The sequence below is a fragment of the Calonectris borealis genome, chromosome W (assembly GCF_964195595.1).
Source record: "Calonectris borealis chromosome W, bCalBor7.hap1.2, whole genome shotgun sequence".
NCBI classification, from domain to species: Eukaryota; Metazoa; Chordata; class Aves; order Procellariiformes; family Procellariidae; genus Calonectris; species Calonectris borealis.
In genome coordinates, this window is record NC_134351.1 from 2,317,325 (window position 1) to 2,341,927 (window position 24,603).

At 42.9% G+C, this 24,603-nt stretch overlaps 1 protein-coding gene across 1 annotated transcript in view; it reads right to left on the reverse strand.

Moving 5' to 3' along the window:
* Nucleotides 1-981: 981 nt before the first annotated feature.
* The window catches only part of LOC142074710 (netrin receptor DCC), a 566,907-nt gene continuing 543,285 nt past the window's right edge, over nt 982-24,603 (reverse strand). The window contains exons 28-30 of the mRNA XM_075135512.1: nt 18,138-18,350; nt 4,559-4,701; nt 982-2,570 (exon numbers count right to left, since the gene is read on the reverse strand). Of these exons, the coding sequence (XP_074991613.1) occupies nt 2,481-2,570; nt 4,559-4,701; nt 18,138-18,350 (446 nt within the window). The 3' untranslated portion in view covers nt 982-2,480. The remainder of the gene's footprint in view (nt 2,571-4,558; nt 4,702-18,137; nt 18,351-24,603) is intronic.

Here is a 24,603-nt window from a genome sequence, read left to right on the forward strand (position 1 = left end):
GTACACCAGGACCTGTTTCGGCGTGGACCTTGGCCTTGGTCTGCAAGCGCTATTGATTTAAAATAGACACGCTTCAAACGGCAGAAGAAAGGCTGCGCTGGCAGGAGCGCCAGACCAATCTGCAGACTTTCAGGGCTTGGCGTTTAAGTCGAAGAGAGATGCCTGAACAAAACGAAGAGGTTGATCAACACCAAGGCGCCTGGACACTACAACGCTTTTGTCCAAAACAAACAAAATCCAACTTGCAAACCTCTTCGTGGCTCGTCTCATTTTAGGCAATTTGGGATTGTTACATATACTTGGTTCTGGATTAGTATTCCATGATTAAAAAGGTGCAGTGCTGCTCTTTAAGGTCCTGGGTACAGTTTCTGTTCCCAGCTATCCTGCTGCACATCCAGGGCAAGAGATATTTCATAAATGATACGTGAGAGACAGATTTGACCTTACGTTCCTATTTCAACAATGTCAATCTCTGCAAATATGGACGGGGAGCTATTCAAAAGCTGCATTAAGCCTTCTTTCTTCACCTTAAAAAGGAGGTAGTGGTTTTATAGGTTCTAACAGCTGAGCTGGGTTTTTGTGGGGAAAGATTTGTGCATTTTCAGTAGTGATTTTTGATTACAAATCTTTCAGAACTGGAAAGCTCGGCCTCCCAGGCAAACAGGATTTCCTCACTCTCAAGAAATATTTCATTAAAATCTTAGTAAATTGAATAACAAGGCGTTTTTAAAGGAGCATTTTCACAAACACACTAGAGTTCCTAATGAAGCATTTGAATTCCTCCTTGACATCTGATTTCCTTTCCAGCACAGGGCCGTAGAAAATAATCTGAATTATTACTTCTGTTGCAGTGCCATTTTACTCAAAATATTTTATTCGGAGATTCACATATAATTACCCACCTAATAAAAGGAGCTATTAGGTTGTAAAGATCCTATCCTTTCCATGCTCTTTTAAAATTATGACCCACTCAAGCTTGAAATCAAAGGCAGAGCTGAATGGAATAATTCATCTGAAACTCTCCTATTGGGTTTTGCAGCCTCCTAACTGATAAATATGCAAATTAGATCCCTTTTGGTGATTCAGCTGCATAAACAGGGATTAACGCTGAATGCAGCTGAAAATGTAGCAATAAAATGTATGCACACAAAATTTAGTCAATTCAACCAGTTATTGTCAATAAACACTGTAATGCGCAGCTAAAGCGCTGGGACAAGAGGGAGAGGGAATCCCTAAAGATGGCTCACGGTGTCCTGCCGCTCACCGCTCTTCGCTTGCTGTTCTCATGGATCTCAACCAGGAAATACTATGCTTGCGGAAAAGCCTTCCTAATTAATTTATCAGTTGTTTACCGGCCTCTGTGGTTCTTGCCCCGGGCTCGTGTCCTGCCTGCGGGAAGCGCCTGCTGCCCCTTCACCCTCCTCATCCTCCACGCACCATCGTCCCGGGTGGACGGGTCCTCGGAGCAGAGCCATCCTGGGGGATGCGGGGACGGGAAAGGCTCAGGGAAACTTCAGCTCTGTTTTACTCTCCGCTCCGGCTCGCGGTGGCCCCAGCGGTGCTTCCCGAAGTCATCACAGGGCGGTCCGGCATAAAGGCCACCCACACGCAGACAGGTTTTATTACAAGCTTAACCATGTCATGACTGCCTGCCAGAGAAGATTGCATATTACGTCCTCTTTTTGCAAGTCCACACTGGCTGGCTGGCAGCAGGCCACCAATGCAGACTTTTGTTTTTTCTCCTTTTTTTTTTTTTTTTTTTTTTTTTACATTCCTGGTTCTCTGTTGGCCACACATAAAACGTTAACTACAGGAGGCTTTACAAACGCTTGCTAAAATGGCTGAATATTACAGCAACTCGCTAATCCCCACCACTCGTGTGAGATGAGTGACGGAGACGACAAAACAAATTAGTAATTTGTCTTTTCGTTTTGTGCTGTTGGGAAAACTTCCAAATTTTTGGTGTGGTGGTGTGATTATTTGCTGTGGGTGTTTTTGTAGTCAGTAATTACGTATTTAAAAAAAAACAAACGAGTGACCTACAACACTGTCTCATTAACGGCATGGTCTATGTTTAAAAACATACTTGCATGAGGTAAAACTAGATCTATACAAAGAGCTACAAACCTCTACGGAGTAAAACATGAGTTAGTCATGACAACTTGAGCTCTACGAAGACTAGTAGATCAAAATGAGCAATCCGGTGGCATCAGCCACGACTCCGCCGTGACGTCGTCATTCGCCTTGCCACGCTTTCATCACTTCAGATGCCAGATCTACAGTTCTGTAACATTTCCATTATTATTCTTTCCTTTTTCTTCTTTTTATCATTCCTTTTAGGACTTTGCAGGAATCTTCCTTGCACTGAAGGAGTGGTACCGGCAACAAGATGATTTTATGGGGTGGTGTACGTGGGTGGTATGTGTGAAATCCTGGTATGCTGCAATGCTCCGGCATAATTATCGCTTCGTCAAGAGCTGTTAGAAGGCTGAGCCTGTGATAGCATTGAGTTGCTTCATTAGCCCCTCCAAACTGGCCATCTGTTCGCTCAGATCATCCTGCTCATAAACCTGCGAGTGAAGACACACACGCAGAGATAAGCGGGCAGCGGGACGGGAACGGCAACCCCCCGCACAGAGCCCCGGACTCCCAGGGCCCCCCACCAGGACATCTTCCCAGGACTCCCAGGGCCCCCCACCAGGACATCTTCCCAGGACTCCCAGGGCCCCCCACCAGGACATCTTCCCTGCACGCTCCTCAGGGACCAGGAGCGTTCAAGGATGGGCTGACACTTACAGGTGGGATAGCAAAGCCTCTCTGGGCTCAACAGTGAGCTAAAAACCAGGGATGACCATGCTAGAGCAATATTAAACGTTAACGACCCTTCCCCGAGTCCCCATTTCCCCAGCTCCCTCCCTTACGCTACGTGTGTCCATGCTTGGGGGGACTATGACAACATTTTTTAGCACCCAACAGAGACATCAAACGCTCATCTAAACATGCCCTACCCTAGGGCAGGCTGCAACAGTTCCTTCAGCAAGCAGCTGAACCTCTCAGCCCTTGCTAGTGGTTGGGAATTTCCACCATCACTTTTACTGGGAGCAGAGGATTGGGAACAGTTTTCAGAGGCACCTAACTGGGCTGGAAGAAAGTAATCCTTTGGGGTATGGTCAACTGAGAATCTGCAGCGAAACCTAAAATTACCAGCACCGCACCTATTCTTGGCAACCACTGACCTCAAAAATTACCAAGGCAAGGCAAGAGCAAGAGGAGTGATGCTCTGCTTTCAGACACTGAGGGGGAGCTCAAACATTAGTTAGTTATGCGGGGTTTACCAAGCAAAAGATCTGAAAGTGCTGCCTGAGCCCTGCAGTGCCCGAGGTGGGATGGAGCAGGCAGCTTAAAAGAGCACCTGCAGAGTCAAGCTGAAAAAAAAATTTCCCTGAATTTTAGCCTTTCTCCCCAAATTCTGACCACCCGATGAGCTTGTTGCCTGCGCTGGTATTGCCTGTCACTGCCCTCAAGAGAGCTTGAGCAGTGCCTCTCCTGAGGGCTAAATCATGCTGCTGTGATAACATAGGGTACTGAGAGCCGAAACCGCACTTTGTGCTGTCCGATGTCCTGTGTTAAATTACTCCTTATGCCAGCAATTTTACCACGGAGGGCATTTTCCTTCCCGTTCCCATTCCAGTGGGAGATTCCATGTCTCTTACATCGTCCTGCGTCCCCTTTTCCCAGCAAAACGTGAGAATCCTTCTGCGACTACGTGCAGAAGTATATTTTTATGCCGTTGATAATGAGGAGCAGGAGTCAAACACTGTTGTCCTGCATTCATCAGGCAGCAGGCCCAAACCCTCCATATGTACCTCTAAAGCAAATCTTTCTTTCCCTTTAGCCAGGTTGAAAACATAAAAGGATTCACTAACAAGATGTTGGACATGTCACTGCTACAGTGCCTAGCAAAAAATTCTCCTGTGCAAGCAGATGAAAAGGCGTGATATACAACATGTATTTAATATATTTCTTTTTTTTTCCTTATTCCTTTTCTTTTGCACTGTTTCATCTTCTGGATCACGTGAGACCTTTCTGTAAAAGAGTCTTAACAGGAGTGAAAAGATTATTCTAATTTCACCACCTTTTCAGTTTCACTTATCTACTTCTTCAATGTTATTTTTCTCACCATTATCTGGTATTACTACATACTCATTTCTCCTGCCAAAATTATTTTCTTCCCTATCGCACTTCTCACCCCCTCCTTCTCTTCTCCCGATATCTCAGAGCGCTCAGGAGAGGCTGTGCGAGTTGTCCCGTGGATAATATTAACACAGAATTGAAGCACCCGCTTCTCCCCTGTATCACACGCGCCAAAGTTCATTCAAGTCAAGAGCAAAGTTTTGCCGGCTGCCAGAACTTTTTACTGGCTTTCTAATAGCTATCAGCCGCAGGGAAGGAGGGACAGACCGTTATCTAAAAATTAATGCGCAGATTGGGGATTAGAGAATATAACTCGATGGTGATGAGGCTGGCAAGAAGGCTGGCTCGGAAAGACGGTTCTTACGTTCGCGGAGTCCTCCGTCGGCTTGTGGCCCTCTTCTGCGACCTCCGGGGCCGTGGGCACCGAGACGGGCAGCAGAGGTGACCTGGCTTTTCCTGCCAAGCCAAGGGATGCTGTTTTAACCTGAGCCTTGGGGAGGTTAGGCCCTGGAAGAAGAAACAAAAGTCACACCGGGAACCTGTAGGTATGGAAAAGGGGAGTGCAGTGAACTTTTGGGATTAGAGGCAAAATGCAGCTGGTTTTACCATTGCTGCTTGTGTTTTTAGTTGTAAACGTAGAGGCCCCTTCCGAGGCAGACACTGCTTCTTCCTGGAGGAGCGTCAGAGCCGACACAAACACTTCCTAAAAATTCTTCAATTATATTTCATGGGCTCCGCTCCCCAAAGAGGACCCACAGTCGCAGCAGATCTGCAGTTTCCTGTTGACATTACTTTTTGATGAAGAATGCTATTCTGCAAAAACAAACGTTTTCATATGGAAACTTGAAATTTTCCTGGGAAAAGTACCCCTGGAAGATAATGAAAACCTGGGCTCCGTGGCCCCTGCCTGGCAGGGAACTGTCAGTTTGACGTTGCGTTTGGGGGAGGAAGTGGGATGGAAGAGCAGAGAGCAGTGGTCAGGCTGGGGAATGGCAGTTATTTCCATGGTTCTCGTCTGGTTTTGTTTCTAACTCCCTCAGGCTGACAGCAGCCCTCCAGGTGGGTTACTGAACAAGCTACAATACAAATTGTCTTTCAACTTTCTCAAAAAAAAAAAAGGTGTTTCTGACTTTTCATCCCAGCTCGGAAGGAGGAAAAAAAATCAAAATAGATTTACTTTTTTGACAGAAAGGGACTTCCCTTCTTACGCATCTCTGCTGAAACTCCTCCTGCCCACCGCACCGAGCCGCACTACTGCTGCTTGGCAAAAGAGGTGGCAGCAGCAGCAGCACCATTTGAAGTGCTGCCCTTTAAAGATGCATCAGCTGAGATGTCTCAGCTCTCTTCTAGAGGAAATTAAAAATTCTTTTGTCTCTTTTAATGATTTAAACCATCAAAGAATAAAACCTTTGTCCTGGACAATCTGCCTCCACTCAGCACAAGGTGCCGGGCTCTACACAAGGCTCTGCTGGAGACACGAGGGCTGTCAGTTGAAATAGAGGCACACACGACATTGATTTTAGGTACACTGGGATAGTTTGAAGTTGCCATACAAAGCCAAACTGAGATCATGTATCTCATGCATCACAGATTCAAGGCCAAAAACGGGACGGCAATTTCAAGCTTTCTCGCTGCCAGAGGAATCCTGCTCCCCCCCGAAGCTACGGCTTGAACATCCCTACGACCCGCGTAAGGCCAAACTCATTCCAGCGAGTGTCTCTGGCACTTCTTTCAGCCTACGTCCCCAAAATTTATTCTTCCCACTTCATCAACATTAAACCACTTTGATGCCTACTTGTGCCCTACGGCAAGTTTCATGTTCATGCCTTTAAAAATGCAATCTCCAGGCTGATACTTGCTTGGCAGAGGGCATCACATACCAGGGGCTGTCAAATCCCTCCAGCCTGGTAACAGCAGATCCCCTCCGGCACAGGGGGATGACTTTGCAGTCTCACAGGGCAGGTTTCCATCTCCCATGGGACTCGAGCACAGTTTTTACTCTGCTCATTTGACTCCCATTGAAATCAAGAAGACGAATCATAAATAAATAACTTTTTTCTATATCTTTCCTCCACTATGACCTTCAGCGAGTTCCTTGCCTTTTTTCTATTAAGAAAATATGTACCATAATAATGATAACAGCAGCAGCCATCGCTTTAGTAGCCAATTGTGCTTATTAGAGGTATTAAAAGGCATCAGCCTCAGTCAGTCAAGTAGGCTATCGGCCATTGCATCAGAATTGGACCCAGAAAGAGGAAAATAGGTCTTGAGACACTCCAGCCATAAAATGTGCAGAGAGGAAGGGGTGTCCCAAAGACGAGCCACAGGACAGGTTTGTACGAGGATGCTCGTGGCTCTGGAGCTGAGACGCAGGGACCAGGAGCACGGGAGACGTCTCCACTCGCATGGGATGCTCACTCCGAAATCCCCGTCTCAGATCAGAAACCCACCCAGTTTCCATGCAAAACCAAACCGCCTTTTTATGAATCTTAAGTTTAAACACCTGTTTGTTTTCTTCATCACTAGATTCCCACCTGATAACCTCTCTTTTCTTACAGCTCATTAACATACCATGAAAGCAATGCTCCTCAGCCCGGAGCGGGGCTGCCTGGAGAACAGCTCCGTGCAGCTGGAGCAGCCACGGCTCTCGCTCCCCAAATCCCACCGAATCACTGCAGTCATGACTGTATCCTTACAGCTCCAGCGAGTAGCCGGGAGACAAGAGTTGCAGATTAATTTTCCGGTATTTCAAAGAATTGCGTTTATATTTTTAATTAGTTTAAGGTAGAGAAAACACAATGGAGCAGAAGAGAGAACAAAATCCCTCCCGAAATCCAGTTGCCAACAGCCTGTTCATTAAAAGTGCGTGCTGGTAGAGAGCTGCAAGACGGAGGCAGAGAGGGAGAGACTCACAAACACCCTCTCCGTAAGGCTGAGAATCGCAGATAACTCCCGTTTAGCTGGAGCTATGAACGTGTGAAAGCTCAATACGAGCTAAAAGAGATCGCCACAAAGATAGGCTCACTCTTCCAGCTCCAGTTTAATAGCTAAAAGACTTCTTTAATAACTGGGCCTTCAAACTTTCCTGTATCTCAGACTAAGAGTAGAAGATACAGCTATCCCCAAAGATTCAATCTTCTAAGTGCTGCACTTTCAAATCAGTTTTTAAAAAAAGGAAATGTTTTTCACTTCCATTTCTCAATATTATTTCCAAAGGGGGGGGATATGCACACACCGACACTCGAAACGTGCACCCAGCAGTTACACACTGAGAAATGCAAGAGCCTGATTCTAAAAACCAAAGTGCTGAGGCCACCATCACAGGCAAATTAACTCTACGCTGCCTGGCGCACAGACTGTGGCTTCTCAACATTTTTTTTCCCCAGTGCTTTGAAAACACCTGCAGCGCTCCGCAAAGAAGCAAACTGCAGCTGTGGCCCCTGCAGCTGGCAGCTGTGGCCGTATTTCTATTCCAGTAGCGTTCCCGTGCCCTGCTAAAGACAGATTTATCCGATTCCTGTCACAGGGAATCTGGATTGCGTCCTGGGATATCACTGTGACGTGAAGAATAAATAATAAGATACAGCCACTGCAGAAAATTGCATCCATGCTGTTTATTGGCTAGATAATGGACCCAAACAGGCTTTTTTTATACAAGTGACTTCGCATTGCGACTTGTTTGATTTTCATGGGCTGGTGGAGAAGTAAATATTTGATGTGGTGGTGAGGAGCTCATGTGAAATGCAGAGTATGTTGCTGTTGTAATCCTCTAAATCTCGTGGTAAAAATCATGTTTCTCATATGTAACTTATTAATTGTAGTAATTGGACTTAAAGACCCACTTTTCTGCACAAAGACAGATGTTCCCTCCTGGATACTGCTAATGAGAAGCCATAATGATGATTAGGAAGTTCGGTTTGTGCATCTTTTTGCCCTTTAGCTCACAAAAGCAACAGGCAAATCGTAATGCTCATAACTAAAATGAAGCTGAGAAAATTTTCCTTATGCATAGCTGCGTATTTCAAGTTCTTCAGCAAATGTTTTACAGCAGTGACTGTTTTCCAGGGAAATGCCTGTAATACGTAATTAGTACAACAGTTGAGCCCTCTTCCCCCAAAGGACGTTAAAAAGACCAAGAAGGAGACCTCTCGACGAGAATTCTGGATGCAGAAGGTTGACATGCTCAATAAACTAATTTATGCAAATGAGTAGCTAATTAAATTAGTATCAGTTTGGTATCTAATGTTCTCCAACTCAGCGGGAGTCTCACAAGTAAAAAAGAGGAAACCTTGGAACTGGGGCCGCAAGAGTCAGGAGATACCAATACCGATCAGGTGTAACTGAGCAGCTCCAGCATGGATTCACCGTTTAAAAGTTTCGTTTTCTCAGCAGGGTTATTAAACACTTCATTAGTTAGATGATACACGGCTACCCGGTGCAAATCCCAGCTCCCGCCCCCTCCCCGAGGCCCATACTGAACTCATGGTATCACCCTTGGGATTTCAGGAGCACGGCACACCAGTGCAATCCCGCGTCAAGTCCGAAAGCAGCAGTTTTCTAAATCTACACGCATTTGTGCGTATCAGGCCATATGTTACCATGATAGACACCAAGTAAAACCAATATAGCATCCATCCTCTTGATAGCAATACTCTGGGGGAGCTACTTGGCGTTATTTTATTTTGAGATATGTCAAACGGGACATGAGATGATGTACTCAGCCAGGTGAGAACAACCCATTTCAGGGAGAGGGCTCAGGGTTTCTGCTGTTCGCGTTGCAGGGTTTCCAAAGGCCAGTCCCTGGCAGCAGGGAGCACAGTGCGCTGGAAGCTCGGAAAGTGTCAAAAAATGCTCTGTTAGCACGCAAGGGATCTAGGGTCCGTATCAAACTTGAAGACCAAATATTCTTGTGTGGTTCACGTGATACAGGCATTCTGGGTGATGATGCAAAACAGCGACAGGGAAAAAAAGAGTTAAAGTGGAGAAAATGGAGATGAATACAAAAATTGAAAGGACCTAGTTTATGGAGAGGCGGCAAGAAATGACGCTCAACGGAGAATATCAGAGTAGAAGGCGGCTACCAGTGGAAGTCTTCAAGATCCGGATCTAAGACTGATTCTTAATGTTTTGATACATACAATAGGTGCGTTATTATTACTAGCAAAAGCTTGGAAATACAGCTGGAGTAACACAAAGAGAACTGCACGGACCCTTCCACCTATCTGCTGCTCAGCCAAACTTTCGGACTTTCCCAGCAAGGAGGCGAGACCGTGTATCACATCCCTTCAGCTGAACGTCACATCGCTTCAGCTGTTTAAGAGTGAGGGATGAGTCTCTGCTGGTTCTTTCATCTCCTTCGGTAATCTATGGAAAGAAGCACCTTCCGAAGTCTGCAGCGAGGTTGGGCAAATTGTCTTTCAGAAGATCCTCTCTCTCTCCTTTGGCTGCACAGCCAGCTGCGACCGGCACAGAGCAGACACCTATTCATCAGAAATCTAAAATCAGCCAGGAACAAGTCACATCTCTGAGAAGGAACAGGGAGTTTCGCCATAAATTCTGCTGGGTCTAAGAGAAGGAAACCAGGGAAGAGAAAAGCCTGGACGCTTCCGATTTCAAGCCTACAAGTGGGTATGTGCCTCAGAGAAGTCAACTACGATCTTTGGACGTGTGAGGGAAGCAATGTTTGGCAGAAGCAAGGTAAACGGCAACGCCGTTCTACAAAGCGTCGGGAAGATCCTATCTGGAAAGCCCTGTACAAGCCTGAGGACTTGCACGCAGTAAAACACGAACTGTAAAAGTATCGAGAGGGGGTTACTAACTGCCCGCGACACAGAGGAAGAGTCTATACGATAACCTATATATGGAATAGAAAACATGGTGGAATCAGCTTTGCCTGTGAATTCTGCGCTTCTCCGAAAGATTACGGGAATTTGGTGTCACTGGGTGGTAATGCGAAACTTGAAGGCAATGAGAGTTTCCATGAACCTCAGCGAGATGCGGACCAAGCTCGCAATGCTAACGAGCTCTTCACAGAGATCACTAACAGCTGTCCTAGGAAGGACAGCGACCACAGGTATAGAAAGGACATCTAGCATTTTAAAATGGTTATCTTTCTAATATTCTGCTCTCGGTAAACACGTACAACCATCATCAAACACAATGTGTGACAGCAGACAGCACACTAGAGAAACTCTGAAAAGAGGATTTTGCAGTAAGATGCATTGTGCTGTATATGGGCTTCTGGTTCTAGTTTTTAACCTGCAGCCATTTTAGTTTATGGATTCCAGAGTTGGACAAAATGTTCTGTTCAATATTTGATTAATCTAAAGCCGATTTTTTTGTTGGTGGTTTAGGATTTTCAACAAAGCAAAAAATATTTTGGATCAGGCAAGGTATTTGCAGGCATGTCTCATAAAACCGATTTGGAAATTTAAATAGAAATTTTCCAAACTGGGGATACAGATATAGTCTTATATTCCATAGCCCAACAGAGAGAGCACGCATCAAAGATGGGGAAGTTGAAGATCTACAGTTTAAGATCACCAGGAGGCAGCTGAAAATTGATCTATCTACTGGGGTGCAAAAAAGCCTTTGTCTTCATAAGAACTGAGGAGGATTCTTGGAGGATGAAGAGTACCAAGATGAATCCTCTATAATGAGACTATAAAAGTCAAAATAAGCTGCAGAAATCAGAAGGTAATGTCAGACTTGTAACTAAATGAGGATAATCTTTTCTGGCCCTGCATCTCACACCTTCTCCACAGTTTGTTCTATCCAACAGGACAAAAGACAAACACTATCCATGTCATTAACTGGAGCTGCTTCTGGTAATGAAGACCTGCAGGCACCGAGGAATCTGCAAGGATGCTCCCACAGCGATATATCACAGCTTGCAAAACTGAAAGCCATCAATCTGCAAAATTAAAATTATTTAAGAATTTTGTCTGTCCCCGATGCTTCTGACAGTAAGGAGATTGGCAGCCTGAACTTCCAGGGTGGGGAAGGAGGGCTGCACAGCAATGCAAAGCCAGATGTTTTCCCTATTAAGTAATCAAAGCTGCTGAGGTAAACTGCTCATCTTGCAGTGGGAAGAAGTGACTTCCTCATAAAAGTACAACAGAAAATCACAAAAGGATCCAATGCCACTTACTTGGTTATTTGATATTTCCACCAGTAAAACCAGAGTCAGTTTAAATGACTTGAAAGTTGAAACATAAAGATGAGAATAACATGTAGAAGCGAGCTTATTTGTAGCTCCATAGCAGGATGTTCCTGTTTAAGTAACACCGTGCCTCTCAGGGGAACAGAATATGTAACTATATGAAAAATATTATTTGAAGACTCAGCTGGTTTACATTACAGGTGGGAAAAAAATATTTTTCATTGAGAAATTGAGTTTCTAAAAATGATTTTTGAGGTGATAATGAGCAGAGACTTGGCTCATTCTGCAAGGGAAATTGTTCTAGAAAGAGGCAAGGCTTAAATTAGAAATATTTGATAGCAGGAGAAATAAAGTAAAAAGAGAAATAAAACACAAAAGAGAAAGAGGTGATTTACTCACTCTCCAGAATATGGTACCAAGCAAGTACTGGGACTGCCTATTGGGGAGGCTTTTGAAACAGCACTGAGAACTTCACACATTTTTACGTGCTATGGCTTCAGAACAGGTATAGAAACAGTGAGTTTGGAAAGGACATTTCAAGACAAAACCAAGACAGACCGCTCAAATACCTGGAAACATGAGAGAGATTTGGTCCCTGTCTTCTCAGCTGCTCTTCATGTTTTTAATCTATTTGCTGAAAATACTATGTGGGATAAATAAGTGTTAGGGCAAAAATGACTCGTTGGCTGCAACTGCTCAGTGATAACACAGGCAGTTCCAAATTAATATGGAGAAAATGTACACGCAGTGGAAAAAGTTTTATTTCTCTGCTTATGAAACACAGGAAGACAGAATGGCCCATCATTAAATCTTTCTAAGGATTTACAGTATACTTATCCAGGTAAACATTTTCTTAATGATTTGACTGCTGCCTTGTATTGAAATAGATAGTTTCTATCAAAGGGGAATCAGTTCGTGTATCCAGACAAGCACCTAAATCCACACTTCACTTTACACCTTCCAGTAGTCCCATGGATTTTAATGAGACAACTCAGGTGTCTCAAGCTATCTGCATGCTAATTAAACTTTACTGGACTGGGGCCAGATTTCTCTAATAGACAGGACTGACCCTTTCATGACACTTCTGTGTCAATCTATCTCCCAGATGAATGGAGAAAGCTTGTTTACATAAAAAGAAACGTGGAAGAAAAAAACATTTCAAAATTGAAGGGGGGGCAGGTAAAGGCTTATGAAATAAAAGAACAATTTTCCTTTGAATCTGGGAGTTACCAGTGCAAAAAGCTAGGATTTTAGAATAAAAGGTTCAAGAATGAATCATTGCCATATTTTCAGTGAATTTATAAACCTTGCTTACTGGAGATGATGATAAAGAGAAGTCCATAAACCTCATTTACACTCATCATTAAAATAAGGAAAAAACCCTACGACAGAAAGGTTTTTATACCCTATTAACAAAAGAGTTTTTAGTTGCCTTTAAATTCAATGACTGAATTCAAATTAGAAGCAATAGGTTTTCATTTGTGTTTTATATTGGCACTGGGATTTTTTTATTGTGAATCGTAAATTTCCAAAAAAAAAAAAAAAAGAAGGACCCAGAATTTGGTTGTATAGCTAATTAATGAGAGCTAATTGATTGTTCAGAATAAATGCACTCAAAAATTAACCCCCCCACTTTGCATGAGAGGGGATTAAACACTCTAAAAAATGGATAGCAATTAAATGCATAAATCTAGCACCGGAGAGTTCCAAGTTCATGTCTCCAAAACTTGCCTAATTGGCAGCCAAAAGTTTTATTCTTGGAATTTCCATCTCTAAACACTCCACCTGAGAGCCGACATTCAAGACACTTGTGTAACACTGATTTTACCAATGCTCCTGTGAGGAGCAGTCTATTTTCAGCACGACTGAAAATTCTTTCTATATTCTTTCTATATTCACTCTTCCAAGGGTCACTGTAATTTCAGCATCTACTGAGGCCCCAAACCCTTGCTATTTGAGATTATTATGGCCCAGGATTCACTGCTTAATACCAATATACCCTTTTTTCCTCTTGATTTCATCCCTTATTTATTTGACCGTTAGCTCATGGTTTTAACATTGGCTTTGGAAACCTTCACTCTTATCTTGTTTTTCTGGTTCTTCTCTTACAATAGCTACAGAAAAAAAAAAGGCAGCACAAAAAACACCTCACAGAGCTCATTTTCTTACCAGGCTTTCTTATCCCATTTGGTAATGAAAACAGTGTGTGGGTCAGCCTGAATATGGGAAGGATTTGTACTAATGTCCAGGCAATATCCAGCTGCTGCTTTTTACACAGGGATGTTTACTGCCAGATTTCTTCAGCTCATTCTTCACTTTTACTTCCCAAGCCATCTGACACTGAAAATACAAGATTGTTTTCCAAAGCGGCAAAGAAATAAATCTTGAGCAGTTCATCTGCAGCGCAACCCTTCCTCTGCACCCCCAGCCCACAGCCAGGTTGGAGCTTAGCAGGAGGAAGGAAAATCAAGCTCAATTTTGCTGTACAATAAAGTGGGTTTTAGCTCTGGGATATCACTGAGTGATTCCAGGAAGACCGAGAAGACGACAATTTGGATTTCCAACTACGCTTTTTTGGTGGAGTAGCAATAGAGAAAATGCAGCAATTTACAGCCTCACAAAAGATGCCGGAGCCTGAAAAGGCTGAAGTTTTACAACGTGACACAATATGAAAACCACCACTTCACAGGTGGTATTTTCTACACTCGCTTCTGCAGAAGAAAAATTACCTCCTAATTCAGGTTCATTTAAAGTGCAGCTGATCATCAACACCTAAAAGGAATTTTCATTTCTGAGGGTAAAAAAAAAAAATAATCTTTCCTGTCCATTTGTGGAATTTATGTCAGATCTATAATGCAATAAGCTCAACACTCCATCAAACATTTTCTATTTAACCTGAAAGGGCACTAAGTCAAATCACTTATATGCCTATGTGTATGATTTGCAAAGAGGAGCGAGTGCAGCCACAGTGCAGATGGGAAATACCATGGAGTGATTCTCACGCCTTCGGAGTAAGTATTAAGGACCTCAAGTGCTCAATCACAAAGCAGTGATGAAAAGGTGAGATCTCCTATAAAACATCACTGGGAAGGGCTTAATGTGAAGAGTTCAGATTTACTGGGCTCAAGCGAAAAAAAAAAAAGAAGAAAAATGGCAGATTTTAGCTCAGGATTAGGCTGATGTCATGACCCAAAACCAGGAGCACGGCCTTTTAAATATTTATGCATACCCTTATAGCAAAATCCCCCCCAACTGAATAATGATCTCTGTATGTCTTTTTTATGAACCATATGATAGAGTTTAACAGCTAATTATAATGCCACTACGGAGATATACTGAATGGATAAAATATTGGAGGAGATACCTCCTTTTAGCATCAGGTCAATCAAAGCCAAGAAAAAGCCCTGTGCTCATCTATTCTCTGGGCAGGATCCAAAAATTAATTTCGATACTAATACTGTATGAGGGCAAGTGCTAGACAGCAGCTCCAGGACTATAACCTCAATATACAAATACATCTGGAGCTTCAGCATGCAGTTGGCTGTGGGGCAGGCGGTGGGGCTGGTTGAGGACCGGAGGACACCACTGCCTGGCATTTCCATGCAAACTACTCTAGAAAAGGAGATACAAAATTCATAGGGCTAGTCGGAGGGGAGTCTGCAAACCAGCAATGAAGGGATTTCAAGGGAAAGGTCCACTTTAGGTTCCTGCTTTTTAAAGTCTCTGCTGGAAATCTCCGGATCAATCTCTGCAGTTCTCTGTTGCCTTCTCCCCTCCTGAATTCTGCAGGATTGTTCCATTAGAGTTACGTATTGTCTGAAGGGATAAGACACCTGACTGATATGCATTTAAAAAATAGGACAGCAAAGCAAAGAGTAGTTTAATTGGTTTAAGTGATGATGAGTCCATTACTTATTGCCCTATTACTTTATTACAAAGGACATGTAAAAATGTCTTGAGTTTAAGAAAAATGTAATGAAAAATTAATTAATTCTATCTATCTGGTTAAGGAAAGTAACAGTTATTCCAACATGGGAATTTGCTAAGAGCCTTTTAAATCTGAGATGTCCGTAAGTGGGGTATAATTAGCAGACGTGGTCCATAAGGGAATTTGCTCAGCTGGCCTGCAGAGAGCTCGGCCACTTTTGCTCTGCCAGTGGGGACTAGGGAGGCGCGACTGTGCAGGGACGTGTCAGTCATCTTTACTAGGAGGTTTGTTCAAATAGAGAAATACATCACAAGCTTCGTAAAGTCACAAATATCTTCAAAATTTCCCTTTCATGGGTACCTAACTATGGCTGAGACATCAGCCACCTATGTTCAGCCTGGAGAAGAGAAGACTCCAGGGAGACCTTATAGAAGCTTCCAGTACCTGAAGGGGGCCTACAAGAAAGCTACTTTCTACACAGACATGTAGCGACAGGACAAGGGGTAATGGATTTAAACTGAAAGAGCCGAGATTTAGATTAGATATAAGGAAGAAATTCTTCACTATGAGAGTGGTGAGGCACTAGAACAGGTTGCCCAGAGAAGTTGTGGATGCCCCATCCCTGGAAGTGTTCAAGGCCAGGTTGGACGGGGCTTTGAGCAACCTGGTCTAGTGGAAGGTGTCCCTGCCCATGGCAGGGGTGTTGGAACTAGATGGTCTTTAAGGTCCCTTCCAACCCAAACCATTCTATGATTCTGTGATCACGCTCATGGGTAGTATTAAATACTCAGAATTGCTGGTGAAATGAAGCGCTCTTTCTTGACATCTCTTTTTCAGTGCTGTCTTTCCCCACTCCCATTTTAAGTGAAAAGAAGAGAGATCTGGGTTCCAGAGGAATGGGTACCAAAAGAGCAAGCTAGTTTCGAGGGATCACGTGCAGGACCAGGATCAGTTCTGCACACCCCACTGCCCAGAGGCACAAATAGAAGTTAACATTTAGAAGTTAACAAAGGAAACCTTTCTACAAGAAATTGGTAAAGGAAACAACATCAGTTTGGCTAATGACTCTGAAGACAAGTACATTGAGAAAAGCAAGAGAAACCATACATAGGGAGAAATAAATAGCCCCCAACACCACAAAACAGCCTGAGGCAGATCAGAAATAAGTTATACACAATCCTAAAAAGTAAAAATTATGGTTTCAGTATAATAGTGAATACAATGGTTTGAATGCCATATATAACCCAGCAACGTTTTCATTTATGTGACAGAGTCCAGAAAAACAGATTTTTTTCATTGCTTCAGCATTTGCTTTATTTATTTCCATTGCTTTATGGCAGATTATTGCCATAAACTTTCCGTTCTTAATTTTGCCTAATAACGAAGTTCTACACATTGTTTGTAGGAAACATTGCATCTGCTTACGTGAGGTTACTTACTCAAAAAAAGGCAATTTTATTTTTCAGGATGACGGGATTCTTTATGAAGATAACTAACATGCCCTGACTTCCTCTCTCTTTACCACGCCTCCCAATTATAGTGCTTAAAATGTAAACTCTGATTGACTTAGAGAACAAATAGTCCTTTCGAGGTAGCCAGGCTTACTCACTAGAGTAAGACAAGTAGAATTGGATCCCCGTAAAGTAAAATGCAGTACTAGATAAAGATGAATGGACTCTGTTATATATAAAAAATAATTCAGCAGCACTATTTGGCAAAAGCAGTTCTCCAGCAAATAAGGATTTATCTACTTCTGTCTGCTGTCAGAAACTGGATTACTTGCTGATGGATAGCAGGTGCTTCCAGTAAAAATGCAGAGATGTTTTGGTAGCTTGCTTGTTGCAGACATCGACCTAACATATGCTGTATGGCAAGAAAGCTATGCTCGGAAATAGAATAGAAAAGAGTAAAACTGAAATCTCAAAGTCTGAGCCAAACTGGAGATTATCCAAGCTAAGGAGTAGGGCAAACAGTTAAAATGAGATATCAGCCTGCAACCCCTTTTTTTTTTTCCCTAATAGCTCTAGTAGTTAGGGTTTCTAACGCAAATATCGTTACTCAAATTACACCAATTCACGTGAAGAACAATTCTAGCACGGGGCCTACTTTACGAACAAAGCAGCTACCATATATATCAGACAAATGTCCTCCTTTGATCCAACGGTGAAGTTTTACAACAGCTCTCTAGAAATGGTGCTGCTCTGGAAACAAACCCAGAGATGAGCTGGAGAGGCACCGTTCCCTCTTGCTCTGCCATGCCCCACGCTGCCATGCCCCCACCCAGGAATCAATGTTCCACTACAGCCATACGCAGCCATTTAATCTAACCCTGAAACCAGCCCACAGCCTCATTCAGCCTTGGTTTTTTTTTAATAGTAATTTTCTTTCTGTTCTTTAATAGCACGCTTGCTATTAAATTTTTAAGTAGGTTGCACACTGGAGTGGATTGCAATCAGTTCTTTTCCAGCATACATAAATAGTCCTTTCATTATCGAAAAGGCAAGCCTTGAAACAAGAGTCAAGCATTTGGTACTGGTTCAAGTTACTGTAGCATAACAGGAGATTGGAAACAAGACCAAGTGATTAATTTGGCATCGCATTTAATTAATTTCTATCACTTACTTGTTAACTCTGATTTGAAGCTATCGCCTCGTCCCGAATCTTTATTCCAGATTGTCAGAATGAAATACTAGATTATTATCATAAAATTGTATATATCCACTTTCCATTCTGCTAGAACTTACAGATATTTCTTCGAGGTATGGGACAGCCTTGTGCCCTCTATTTTTTCCTGAATTGAAAGTCAGTGGTTCAGATGAGTGGTACCAGAGACTCTTCCCCCATCACTCTTACCTGTTTGAGACAGAAGTGGTGTGTAAGGGACTTTCGGTTCTATTGCACTCATGGGCGGAGGTAGCAAGGGGTTGGCAAAGCTGCGGAGAGGGTGCGTAGGGCGGACGCAGGCGGTGGGGATAGTTCTGCTCGGGGCGTCCTCGTTGTTGGAGTGCTCAGGCTGCGTCTGCGGTAGCAAGGACGGCTGCTGTGGTGCTGGTCCTTCGTTTACAGCTGCAAGAGAACAGTCAAAAAAAAAAAAAAGAGAAAACAGAGAACTATTATTGATGTATTTTTTATGTCCCATTTCCTACTTTTATGGTCATTTTCAGCAGAAGGGACAGCATTAGCCTCCACCCTCCAAGAAGGTGCAGGAAATGTGTAACCAGTTCCATCAAAAGTTATTGGCAGACGAATTAAAAACCAGATGTTCTCAGAGGGGCTGTGTGCCATTTGAAGCTCAATACATCTTCCTTTAAACAAAAAACAAGCATGATATTTTTATCTCCTTCTCTATATCTTTCCTCTCTATGTGCTTTTAAATATTAAAAATCAATAAACACGTCAATACATCATGTGAAGATTGAAACAAGCTACAACTAAGGAAACTCATTATATTCAGCATGACAGTACTGTTCTAGTCATAGTGGAGAAAAGCTAGAGACAAAAAAAGGACTTAATTAATTTCTACATAACCAATCACCAATATTGTTTTTCCTTGAGACAGCTGTAACATTTAGTGTGCCAAAGCAGTAGGTTGCTGTTTTATTAGCCTATATTCAAAGCCAATTCTTCAGAGATTTAAATGTTGCATGTCAACCTTCTAATATAAAAGACAGCTTCCCTGTGTTCTGCAGCGTTTCTTAAAAGAAGCTTTCAGTATCAACTTCTGTCATGGACTTTCCATGCCAGAAAACAGAAACAAATGTAGTAGTAAGGAAAACAAAGGTTGAGACAAAGAGAAAAGCCCTTTATTTCCACAGCCCTCTAGACACCCATGTGGTACCCAAACTATAAATTATGATATGATTATGATTGTACAGGAGTTTTCAGGAGGGGTATGGTCCACAGTGTTGTCTAACATCACCAGTACTTTGAATGCAGAAAAAGGTCCTCTTGAAACTTATTAGATGCAAAATCTTCTAATCCTGTAGTCTAAAATTAGAGTATCTTCTGTGGAGTGTGTGCAGTGAAGAAGATGCTGCGTAGGAAGAGGGATAGAAGACAGCAAGAGGCGGGATGCACACTCACACATCCCGATGGCATCGCCCAGATTTACGGTGCTGCTCTTTACCTAAGACTGACTCTTGGTCATGAAGAGAAACTCACTGCTGCTGTTTACACCAGGAAAACATACTGTACCACATTCCTCAGACTTAGAGAAGTTTAAGAAAATAAACAAAGACAGAAAAAGAATTCCAAAAAAACCCAGCTTATTCTGTTCTTTTAAGGGAACTGTAATTGGAAAAAACAACCATCTTCAAAGTTTTGAAAACTTTAAAATCTTTAAAATCTCTTCCTGACCACTATGCCTACCATGACAAGTCGAACTAGTTAAGAATTAATTATAAGGAGGACTGATAAGTGCAAGTCTGCTGTGGTGCTTTATGGATGGCAGCAAGATACTCATTTCCCCACACCACAGGAAAGAGCCTGCCTCTTCTACTTCTATTTTCTTCCTACTGCAGGACGAGAATAAGGGAATTGGATCGAAAACACCATCTCATATCTTCTTTTCCAAATCCTGCATCCCGGGTGCTGCTGAGGCTTCCCCAGAGCTCGGGTCCGTGGCCTCTCCCGGCCCCTCTCCCAGCTCCTGCCCCACTGCCCCAGGGAGCAGCACTGGAGAAAGTTCTCCCCTTGTGAGAGTGCCCGCAAGGCCTGACATTATTTGCAAGCAGAACCGTGGAAGGAAGCAAACTGGTTAGCGAAAACTCTGATCACAATAGGAACTTATTTCATTTGAGCATGTTGGTGTAGCCCAGCGTCTCCCCAGCATCTATGCCAGCCAGGATGGCTCACAGCACAGCAGTTAATCACGCAGCTTGTGGCAGGAAACAGAAATCTAGGAAAAGCTCAACCTTTTACTGAAGAAAACAACCTTCCCGACACATAGATATCAGAATTAGTTATTATACTGCGACCCAAAATGCTCCAGAGGATCGGGTTTCTTTCAAAGCCTGCTGCAACAACCAGAACTCATTGTGCAAATAACATGCAATTACACAGCCAAGTCAAATCTCAAGGCATTTTATAATAATTAATGTCAAAGTATATAAGTAATTACAGCCTACTGAGTGGCAAAACAATTTTGAAAAATGGAAGTGAGGATTTCTCCTCATCTCCACAGCCCCATCGCTTGTTCCTATGGCAATATCGCAGACATCGCTGGCAATATTGAACCCCACGGATAGGAACCCAACTGCAGGACCAGACCAAGGTCAAAATCATCTACAGTTTGTGAAAGTTTGCTTGACTGTGTCTCATCTTCCTTGTTTTCACCTTCAAGGCTCTTTGCATTATCATGCCCTTACCCTAGCTCTGCTTTTTCTGCTTTTCCATTTCCTTCCTTGCCCAGCAGACCCCTCTCTGTTTTCTTCTCCGAGGACTAACATTCTCCTTAAGGAGGCCAGAGATATTGAGGTTATTTGTAACAGGCTTGAGCAGAATGATCGTTTAGCTCATCCCACCCTTACTGCTCACACATTCAAGAAGGTGTCACAGCCTGCCGCTCTAGGCTACCAGGGGCATTGGGCTCTCCTCTCCCTTCACCCTGTCCCAGTCAAGGAAGACGCAAAAGAGTACGTGAGCCTCATAGAGGTATACATCTGAGGTTACAATGCTTTCTGGAGCAAATCCTGGGCGAGGCCTTTGCTTAAAGTAAACAGAAAGCCTTTTGTCTATGTTCTTAGCCTCAAAATGTCTTTCAACATGTTTGTCAAAGTCTGAACTTCCTATGGAGCCCAACACTCTTCATTGTGTCCTTAAGGTCAGTTCTTTTGGGATGCTCTTGAGCTGCTTGGAGAAACAAGTAAACCAGACATTTACTGCTACTCGCCATCAAATACCTTCTTGGTATTTTCTGCAGTGGTGCTCTCAGATAACAAAGCTTTATCAGCTTTATCAGCTAGCATCAGCATAACGGTCTCTGCATTAAAAGCCTTTGTATTAAATTACTGGTTTAGCGTATGGGTATGTTTTATCTTATGGATTTAGTTGTAAAATCTGGAGACCTACATAACCGTTATTACATAAAAGGTATCAGGTTATCCTCCAGCTATTACTGACGGGAAAGGTGCGATGACTTTATTAAAATTAGAAGCTAGAGTTGAGATTTAAATATGAAGGTAAGTGGTCTAATGAAGGTGCTTCATGCTTGAGAAGACTTTTTTCTAAAATAAGATGTGCATGCTTGCAAACATAATGAGAACCATCAATTTGCAATTCACTCAAGTCCCTGCAGGAAGAGAGGATGGATTGTTTATTTGAAGGATGGATGAAGATGAGCACATCGCTACTGCTGCCTACATCACCTACATCAATCCCCTGCCTAGCAGCCAGATATTTGCCTTCATACACCTCAACAGAAGTGCCCAAGAATTCTGATTATTTCTACTAATCCGATTATTACCTCATTTTTTTACAGAAAGTAGACTCCCAATTGACCTTTAAGATGAAGCAGATAATACCATGCTGCATTCCACTTGTGATCTTTTGCTCTTGAACTTAGTAAAATATTTTGACAGAGTAAAGAAAATATTATGCTATACATGAAGATCTGTTCTAAAGCCCAGTAAAACCAATTAGGGTCTCTTATTGCTTTGGGGAAACCTTGGATAAAGCCCTACATGCATTCATTTTTTGTGTGAGGAACACTGAGAATGAGCTTGCTTTGAACTTCAATAGCCATGGATGCTGCTCCCCAAACCGAAGAACAAGTATCCGATACAAAGTCTTTTGATCTTCCCTTTGCTTCTGCATAACTGATGGTTGGTACAGTGCTGTTAAGCAGTTTAATGAATCTAGGTCTCTGAACGTATTTTTACATTGTATATCTTCTATTAAGAAGTAACACTGGAAATATTCCCACTTGGATTTGTAGCTATTGGCTCGGCCACGGTCTGAGGTAATGAAAAATCAATACGGATTGAACACAAAAGGTAGTAACAACTCAAAGTACGTGATGGTAGATGGGGACTTAAAATGACTGAACTTTATTCCATATCTGCTGATGACTTTCTGTGTATTTTTGAACTTATACAGGTTATAAACATCATGTGACCAAGCCTATATACATGTATAATGCTGACAAACCAGGGCCTCATTCCTGTTGGGATCTCTGGATTGCAGCACAAGCAGTAATATTTTTTTAGTATGTTTATTGTCAGGTTACTACTCTCGTGCAATTTTCGGTATATCCCAAAGAATACTTTTGAGAAATACTTCTAAAAAATTGCTAATTTAAACCTGAATCATGGGAACACGGTAGAAGCACTTTTAAATCATATGTGGTGAAATCCAAAGAATTACATACTGAAAAAAAATAAATTGCTGTGCTGATGATTGTTTGTAGAGGAAAACAAAGAAAGTGAGGCGCTAAACAGGACCTTACCCACAACTCCATTACAGCACTCATCCCACTTCTGTGAGATGTGGCATCCCCTGCTGAAACCAAACTGGACCATTGAATGAAAATGACCATTTCCACTAAGTCCAGAATGCAGCTACTACGGTAGAAGGGATTTAAGCTTCCCAGCTGGATGGGCTCACTGCAGAGCTGACTGTTCACAGCCAGAAAGCCGGCTCCAAGAGGAAATATTTGCTTTAGTGCATCTCACTTTAACAGATTAATGAAGGTAAAGTTATCTCCATTCCGAAATACTTCTCTATGGCTACCTCAAGCTATTAATATAATTGTTGTTTTATTGTTCTGGTTTACACAATTTTCAATCTTTCTTTTTAATACTGGAAAATAATATAGCTTTATTTAAAAAAAAAAAAGTATTTTCTGAACATCTCCAAGTTTTCATCATGTGGATTATCAGGACAATACACCGATGAATGGCTCCCTCTAAAAATGGTGCTGTTAGACCAGTTGTAGTCTCTAGGGTCAGCCTGAAGAAAAGTACTCTGCCTCCTGTAAAAGTGTGGTCGGGATGGGACCAGAATACAGTCTGTTTCTCTGACCAGTATGGGGATGGGGATGGGGCACGATGGGGATGGGGCACCCCAGTACCTCCCAAGCGGGAGACGGTTTCCTCCAGCTCCCTTCTTTCCCCTGATGCCTCAGCATCTCCAATAGCTGTGGCAGAGGAGAAAACCAGAACATCTTCTTCCTTCTGTAACACATGGCAAACTAGGCATGTCACCACCTTCTCCTTCCTGTCTTGATAACATTGTAAGCAGCGGGTGCGACAGAGCTCTGGAGGAGCCTGGAGGAGAAGGCAAACCCTGGGAAGGATTGCTGGCCAGACAGCAGTCACTTTATTATGGCTCAGAGATGTTTTCTGTCTGGAAAAAACTGACATTTAGCAATTGTATTTTATGGCTGGTAGTGTCATCAGCAGTAATCAAACTGGCAAGGCAGCTTATTATTCGAGCTCTGGCTGGGGCCTGACTCTCCTTTCCATTTTCTTTAGTTTCCCCTTCAGTAGAACATTTGTCCTAAAGACAAGCAGCACTCGAATCTTTGGGTCAATGAAAAAGGCCTTCAGAAAGAGAGGAAGGTGTTCGAGCATTGTCTGTGCGGCGGGATGCAGAGCAACAGCCTTGCTAATGGCATGGCGTATGATTTATTCAGGGATTGCTACGCCTTGATCAATAGGGTGCTCGGTCACGCCGTACCGCGGGTAGGCTCTGTCTCAGAGGAATTATTGCTGGGTGTTTCTTTTTCAGACAGAGCTGCAATTGGTCAAGCGTCAAGTGAATTTTTCACTGAGGGGTAAAACACACGAAAAAGCTTTATGTATCGTCTCTATCGTCTCTTTTGCTCTCAACCGCATGATCGTATTAAGAAAACAGCCAAAAAATAAACAAACTCAAAGTGTTTGTTTATTACTCAAAGAGTAATTTTGTTGCTCTATCCCCATGCTCTGCTGCAGCGAGGTGATCAGTGCGGCGGCGGGAGGTGAGCCGCAAACGAAGCAGCTGCTTTTCAGTCGGAGATTGCCCGCTCTTCCAGACGGGCGGACGTCGCCAGCGCTGGCATTCGGCAGCAACAGCACCGGTGCTGAGAAAAGCTTCGGGCATCGTATTGGAAATACACTTTTATATCCCTTCATCCCTCCTCGGACTGAAAAGTAATGAACACTGCCATTATATAAACCTAGTGAACCGCTTGGCTGGCTGTGACAGTGTCAAGTGTCGCTAGAAAACAAACACTATTTCCACGTCCTTGTCTGTGCCTTCGCTTCATTGCCATGGCGGGGAAAATGTAAGGCACAGCAAAGGAAGAGAATCTTTCATTTGGAGGTATTTTGTATGATCT